Below are 7,782 nucleotides of genomic sequence, written 5' to 3'. Positions count from 1 at the left end.
GCAGTGGACCAGAACGACCCTTGTTACCCCCCACAACAGGGGGCCGGGTGGGCGGGTTCCCTCCTCGGCATGGCGGTGGGGGTGGTGGCAGTGGCTCTGTGGGAGGAAAATAACACACAGCTGTGAGTAGTGGCCTTTTCCACGGAGCAGTGCAGGGCTTTCCACGAACACCAAGGGACTTCAGTATGTCTGAGGTACCGACCTCCAGGGCTATGGAAGGAGATCTGGGCTTACCTTGCCTCCTCATCTCCTGCCGCACTGCCTCCAGCCCGCCTTGGTCCTCTATGAAGTCATAGATGAGTTTGGAAGTCTCTGCATCTGTGAGCTGGGCCTCACTGATTCCTGCCCTGGAGAAGAGGCTCCGAAGATCTGGGTCTAGGTTGTTTACCTGTCCAGGACAAAAAAGGCCAGGCAGGGGTAGAGGAAGAAGGCACAGAGGGAGGGGCAGGGTTATCATGGGCCAGCCCAGGCAGGGATCTAAGCAGTGGTCTGCGGAAGGGCAGGACGAAGGTGAATGGGGTGCAGGGGCCTTTGGGGTTACTCACATCAAATCCATTCTGGGGGTCCCAGCCCACGTGGCTGACATGTCTGGAGGAGGGAAGCGAGTCCAGTGAAACCCACTACCCTCCCCTCCTGACGAAGCCCTCTTGCCCTCTCCTGCCCAGGGGCACTCAGGAGCCAGCATGTGGGCCTGAGTCCAAAGGAGGAAATGAGTGCAAGCAGTCAGGGGATCAGACGGGGCCCAAAGTTTGTGGCCCCAATATGTCTGTCCCTCTTGCCACCATCCATCCACTCCATTTTTTTCTTCACCTAACCATTCATAGACCACTGATCCCATACACCTGTCCCTACGTCCACCTGCTCAAACATGTCTGTTTACCCCTTTGTCCATCAACCTGATTTCACAATAGTCCATTTATCCACCTATCTACCAGCCACATGCCCACCTTTCCATCCATTCACCCAACCCCATACTTCAACCAATACATTCACTCACTTGCCTGTTCATCTGTCCATTCGCTCACCCACCCACACGTGTTCCTATCCCCTTCCACCGCCAGGGGCCCACAGGGGAAGGGCTCTCACTTGAATCCGCTGGGCGCACCAATATCAGCCTTGCTGATCTTCTTCTTCCCTGAGCGTTTCTTATCAGCTGGGCCGGGGCCAGGGGCTGGGAGCCCACGATATCGTGAACTTGTGATGTCAGGGTTCTGGATGTCCACTGTAGGTAGTCCCAGGGACAGTGGGACAGCTGGTGGACCTGTGAAGAGCACAGGGGAATGGGCCATTCACTCTCCTCCCTACTGGCTAAAGCATAAGGATAAGAAATGGGATGGAATTAATATGAGAAAATGAAAAAAAAATGGAAACAAAGTCTGTTAATAGGGAGGGATGGAGCGATTGAAGGGAGGGCAGGGCAATGGGGAAAAAAAAAGAACCAAGATGGATCATGTAAAAGTGCAAATTCCCAATGATGAATGTCATTATAGTGTATACCTAAAATGTACCACTAAAATTAATTTAAAAAAAGAAAGAAAGAAATGGGAAGGCTGCTGGGGATTTAGCTCAGTGGTGCCACCGCCTGCCTCACAAGCACAAGGCCCTGAGTTCAAACCCTGATACCAAAAAAGAAAACAAGAAAGAGAAGAAGAAAGTAAGTGTTCGATGGTCATGGAGAGAGGGAGTGAGGGTTCCAAGGGCTTGTGTAGAAGTGGGCAGCTACCAAAGACCACTCGCGCATTCATGGATTCATTCATTTATTCATTCACTCCTGCTAATCATTGAAGTATTTATTCATCCATTCCCTGATTTGACTGGTTCATTTGGTAAATTGTTTACTCAATCATTCATTTAATCCTTTTTTTCTTCACTGGCTGGATTATTGTCATATAAACACTGTGCATTCATTCACTCAATCATCCATCCATGTATTTATCCACCTTCACATGCCCCTATTTACCTATACATCTATTTCTACTTTCAATCTCCCATCAGTTCATCCTTCCACTTAGCCATCTATCTGCTACCAATCTATCCACCCACCCATCCACACACCCAGTACCTGTTCATCCATCCGCATACCCATCCATTTACCCAATCATTCATCCACCCACCTCTTCACCCACTCATGCATCCACCCACCTACCCATCCATCTAGCCTCTCTCCACCAACCCATCCATCAAGAGATACTGGAAAGGGCTGGGGATTTAGCTCAGTGGTTCCGCCGCCTGCCTGGCAAGCACAAGAACCCGAGTTCGATCCCCGGTACAAAAAAAAAAAAAAAAAAAGAGAGAGAGAGAGACAGAAAAGAGTCACCACTTACCCCCTTGGTCCCCACCTGGATGTGGGGGCAGAGGTGGGAGCCCTCCTCTTCTCTCTGGGAAGATGGAATGGGTCAAGAATTGTCACAACCCTGCCACAGGTTCCTGGGCCAGCCCCTTATTGCCCCTGTCTGAACTGAAGGACTCACCTTCATTGGCTGGCACTGGCGGTGGTGGTAGCTGGCGTCTATCTGTGGCTAGACAGGTGGATTCAGAGCCATAAGAAGGGCTTCTCTAGCTCTCCATCCACACATTCCCTGTGCCCAACCACTGTCCTCCACCAGAGCCTCCTCACCTCCACTTTGCCTCTGATTCCTTTTTTGTATCTTCTCCTGCACCAGGGCCTGGAAGGCCTGGGCCTCGCCCTCATCTGCAAAGTTCAGCCCCACCTGGCAGTCCTGCACATGCCTTGGGTTCAGCAGCGTTCCAGGCTCCTTGCCTTTCCCCTCTCCTCCTCACACCCCAACCAAGGCCCAATGGACCGTGGGCCACTTACATCTCCAGCAAAGGTGTGGAAGAAGCTTGTGGGAGCTAAGTAGACCAGCTGTGAATACAGCTCCTGTTCCCAGAGCAGCCGGCCAGCCTGGAGAGGCAGGGTGGGGGACACACCAGCACTGAGACACACACGGGGGGGTGCGCCTTTGGTACCTGGCCAGGGACTGTGGTGTCCAGATTTTGGGCCCCAGGCTCTGATCTGGAGATTTTCAGATCAGCATCAAAGAGTTGGTGGTCTAGGGCTCAGATGTCTAGGGTTGGAGTTGGTATGGAAAGGCTTTACTTTGTGACCCTAGATGTGGAACTTGGGGGCTCAAATTTCAGAATTTAGAATTCCAGTCCCAGGTACATTTAAAATGGTGAATTTGAAACAGATCTCAGGTTGAGGCATAATTACAGTATTCCTTGTTTTCTTTTTTTGAATCTGTGGAACAGATTAGGCTTAGGAGTATATTACTATTTGGGTACGTGAAGAGATCTTGCCAGGGAGACCTGGAGTAGGTTGTCTCAGACCTAGAAAGGTGAGGCAGAGTTTGGGATCTGGGTGGCTCCTTGGTTCTGGGGCTCAGGGATTCACTACCCAACTGAGGGCTCAAGGTTATGGACACAGATCTGCTGGTGCGGGTGGAGAACTGGCTTGCTCGTCCAGTGGGCCATGGGTCACCTGAAGGCCATAAAGGCGGATGAAGTAGGACTTCTGCGGGTTGTCCTTCACGAAGCACAGGGCCCCACAGTGTTCCATGGTCCAGTGCTGGGCTCCACGGGGCAGCGCCAGGTACAGCTGAACAACTGCAGTGGCCAGTGTCTGGGGAGAGAGTAAGGTCAGTGGCGTCTGCTCAGTGATAGCCTGAGGGTCCAGGAGCCAGGCCTAGGCCTTCCTTGCCCATGGCGATCATTGGCTTGGAGGTAGAGCTGCAACCAAAGGGAAGGTGAGTAGACACGGAGATCTTCCTGGTATGGGGGACAGCTGGTAAATGGGTCTTGGGAAATGGGATGAAGGACGGGGAAAGAAGTAGGGAAGGATGAGAAGAAAGAAGAGGAGCAGGGAGGGATGGGGAAGTGGAGGGGGCGGAGCGGAAGAAGAGAAAAGGGAGGGAACCCAGAGGGCCAGGAGATTGAGCCCCAGCTCACCAGGCATTTCCTGCCGAGCATCTCGAAGAGGCGCTGGTTCTCATGGTCCTGCAGGAGGCTAGAAGGAATGTTCTGCTGGGCCGCTGCTCCCCCACGGCCCCCGGCCCTGCCTCCTACAGGGCCCCCACTCATGGTTCTTCTGTTCTCCTCTCTGCCTGGGTTCTGAGTGCAGGGTAAGAAGAGGAACTTCCGCAGTGAGCAAGGGAACAGGAAGTGCAAAAAACCACAAGGGAAACAAGTCCTCCCGGGCCCTGCAGTAGGCCTGGCCTCTGCCTCGCTGGGACAAGCTTGAGCCCTCCTCCTTCAGGTTGGGGCTCTCCTCCGCTTGACTGGCTTATTCCATCTTCTTGACCAGCTCCAGCCTCCCTCCTCTTTCTGACTCTTTGGGGCTCATCTTCCTCTGCCGGCCTCAGGTTCGCCTCCTTCTGCTGGCGGTGAGAGCTGAGCCGTCTTGGGCACTTCCGTAGGCTGACACCATGGGGAGTGGTCATGGGGTGCTCAGCCTCTTTCCTGCCCCAAGGACCCAGGTAGGCTAGAGTCAAGTCAGGAAAGGTTGCGGCAGCAGTTTCGCCTGTTAATTACAGATCCCCAGGAAGGCGTGGTGGTGCATGCCTGTAATTCCAGCACCCTGGAGGCTGAGGCAGGAGGATCACTGGGAGAGGCCAGCCAGAACTATATAGTGAGACCTTGCCTAAATAAATAAATGAATAACAGAGCCCCAGGGAGATCCATCCCTCTTCTGAGCCCCAGACATTGCAACAGTGTACAGTATAGGCTGGAACTCAGGGCCTCATAGCACATCCTTGCCTCCCTGTAGTTCCCAAATGAATGAATGAATGAATTTCTCGATTTCTCCCCGCCCCCGCTGTGTTTCTCATAGTACCAGAGATTGAACCCAGAGCCTACACAAAGAGTTACATCCCCAACAATTTATTCATTAGTTTGCTTTATAGTACTGAGACTGAACCCAGGGCCTTCTTACTGTGCTATGTTTCTAACCTTTATTTTAATTTTTAAAATTTTGGGACAATAGAGCCGGGGATTTAGCTCAGTGGTTCTGGTGCCTGCCTCGCAAGTGCAAGGGCCCAAGTTATATCCCTGGTACCCCCCCAAAAGGGGGGGGACAAGATCACTAAATTGTCTGGGCTGAGTTCAAACTTTCCTCTTCTTCTTCTTCTTCTTCTTCTCTCTCTCTCTCTCTTTTTTTCTTCCTGGTACTGGGGATCAAACTCAGGACCTTGCACTTGCAAGACAGACATGATGCCTGACCCTCTTTTTTTTGAGATAGGGTCTGGCTATATAGTTTAGGCTGGGCTTGAACTTACTATGTAGCCCAGGCTGGCCTCAAACTCTTGGCAATCCTTCTGCCTCAGCCTCCTGAGTCCTGGGATTACAGAATGCACTACCATGCCTGGCTTTTATCATCACTTTCATGATATGTTACCCAAGCTGGCTTTGAATTCACAGAGATCCTCCTGCCTCAGCCACCCCAGTGCTGGGTTTATAGGCTTGCACAACTACCCTAGCTATAATCCGCTTTCTAAAAGAAAGAAACTTTGTAGCGTGTATGAATGTTGAAACAACATCTTGCTTCACTTTTCGACTTTTGTTGTTGTTTCAGACAGGGTCTTGCTATATACTTTAAACTGGCCTTGAACTCCCTATGTAGCCCAGACTGGCCTTGAACTCATGGTGATCCTCCTGCCTCAGCCTCCCAAGTGTGTGCCACTGCACCCAGTACCATCATGTCTCCATATTACAGATGAGGGAACTAAGAGCCTCAGAGTAATTAAATGATTTTCCCAATAGCATCTAGTTAACAAGCAGAGAGACCTTTTGTTGTTGTTTTGTTTCAGTGTTTTTGAGACAAGGTCTCACTATATAGTGCAGGCTGACCAGCCTCCTGGGTGCTGGCTGCAGAGAGCCTGATTGCAAGCCCAAGAGAGATGGGGTGTACTCCTATGTGCCCTCTCTCCTGTCTCTACTGTGATTCCTGTTTGCCTGTAGTGGTGGTTGCCTCTTGTCATTTCTCTGTAGCGTTCCATGCTTCAGCGTGTCTCCTGCTAGCGGATCTGGGGCTGTCTGCGGTGCTTCTGTTGGAGCAATGTGGCGATGTTGGCTGCCACACCCATCTTGCCCACGTTGACCTGCATGATTTCAGGGGGCAAGCGCTGAGTTACAGGGTGTGCAGTGCAACTTTTCCAGATGATGCCAAAATGCTTCTCCAAGTGAGTGCTAGCTCAGTCCCTGCCTCTCTGGGCCTCATTTTTCCTATTCATGATGCAGGCTATTTGGAGACAGGCTGCTCTCAGGTCCAGGGCAAGTGGTCTGGTTGCGGAGCAGATCTGGGTTGTAACTGACATGATCGGCTTCCTAAACAGACTCCCCAAAAAGACAGTATGGGGGCTGGGGATGTAGCTCAGTGGCTCTGTGCCTGCCTTGCAAGTGTAAGGTCCTGAGTTTGATCCCTAGTACCAAAAAAAAAAAAGAAGAAGAAGAAGAAGAAGCAGCAGCAGCACTGTGGGCTGGGGATGCAGCTCAGTGCTAGAGCACTTACCTGACACGTGTGAAGCTCTGGATTCCATCCCCAGTACCACAGAAATAAATAAACAAGTATAAAATATAAACTTACACTTTTACAAAGCCATTGCATGTGCTCATTTGCACACTGCTCATTAGGAAGTCTCTCTGCCAAGCCTATGAAAAATATCTGGCACAAACCAGACACGCAGCAGTGTGTTGAAGGTAAGCATGAAAGATTAATAATGATGTCTTTTTTTTCTTTTGTGCAGTGCTGGGGATGGAGCTCAGAGCCTTGCACATGCTAAGCAAGTGTTTCACCATCGACACATCCCCAGCCTTTTTCATTTTATTTTTTACTTTATTTTTTCCAGCCCTTTAAAAATTCTGAGCCAAGGTCTTGCTAAATTGCTGAGACTAGCTTTGTACTTGTGATCCTTCTGCCTCAGCCTTCCAAGTAGCTGGAATTATGGGTGTCGACAAATCATGTCTTTGTATTTATTATTATTGTTGTTGTTATTTGTGGGGATTAAACCTCTGGTCCTTTGTGCTGAGCTATATCTCCAGCACCAATCCTCTATTTTTTACTTTTTATTTATTTATTTGTTTGTTTATTTATTTATTTGATACCAAGGATCAAACTTGGGACCTTATGCTTGCGAAGTAAGTGGTGACACCACTGAGCTAAATCCCTGGCCCTACTTTAAAAAAATTTTTTTAAACCGGGTTTCCTGGAGCCAGGGATTTAGCTCAGTGGTTCCGCTGCCTGCCTCACAAGCACAAGGTCCTGAGTTCAACCCCTGGTACCAAAAACAAAACAAAACAAAAAACAAAAAACAGAATCTCTTTATGTAGCCCAGTTTGGCCTTGAACTTGCAGCGATTCTCAGCTTCCTGTGTGCTAGGAACACAGGTGTGTGCCACTATGGCCAGCCCAGTTCTTTCTATTTATTGTTCATGGGCTGGGGATTTAGCTCAGTGGTTCCGCTGAGTGCCTCGTAAGCACAAGGACCCAAGTTTGATCCCCGGTACCAGAAAAGCAAACAAACAAACATAAGCATTATTTATTATTTGTTTATTTAATTTTGAGGCAGGGTCTTGATAAATTACTAAATTGCCCAGGCTGGGCTTGATCTTGTCATCTTCCTGCCTCAGCCTTTCAGTGCTGGGATTACAGGTTCATGTCACTGTGCCTGGCCAATATATCTAATTTGATTATTTTTACCAAAAAAGGCAGGGAGGGGCTGCGGATGTGCTCAGTGGCACAGCACCTGCCTGGCAAGTGTGAGGCCCTGATTTGATTCTTGGTACCAAA

General features: G+C 50.0%; 1 protein-coding gene across 1 annotated transcript in view; it reads right to left on the bottom strand.

The window, feature by feature from the left end:
* The window catches only part of Was (WASP actin nucleation promoting factor), a 7,372-nt gene extending 2,769 nt beyond the window's left edge, over positions 1-4,603 (bottom strand). The window contains exons 1-10 of the mRNA XM_010606435.3: positions 3,949-4,603; positions 3,482-3,622; positions 2,819-2,905; positions 2,618-2,720; positions 2,472-2,519; positions 2,325-2,378; positions 1,087-1,261; positions 546-588; positions 235-388; positions 10-96 (exon numbers count right to left, since the gene is read on the bottom strand). Of these exons, the coding sequence (XP_010604737.1) occupies positions 10-96; positions 235-388; positions 546-588; positions 1,087-1,261; positions 2,325-2,378; positions 2,472-2,519; positions 2,618-2,720; positions 2,819-2,905; positions 3,482-3,622; positions 3,949-4,080 (1,024 nt within the window). The 5' untranslated portion in view covers positions 4,081-4,603. The remainder of the gene's footprint in view (positions 1-9; positions 97-234; positions 389-545; positions 589-1,086; positions 1,262-2,324; positions 2,379-2,471; positions 2,520-2,617; positions 2,721-2,818; positions 2,906-3,481; positions 3,623-3,948) is intronic.
* Between the last annotated feature and the right edge of the window lie 3,179 nt (positions 4,604-7,782).

The sequence above is a fragment of the Fukomys damarensis genome, unplaced genomic scaffold (assembly GCF_012274545.1).
Source record: "Fukomys damarensis isolate Sample0158 unplaced genomic scaffold, DMR_v1.0_HiC HiC_scaffold_39, whole genome shotgun sequence".
NCBI lineage: Eukaryota > Metazoa > Chordata > Mammalia > Rodentia > Bathyergidae > Fukomys > Fukomys damarensis.
This window is presented reverse-complemented; position numbering and strand designations above follow the sequence as displayed.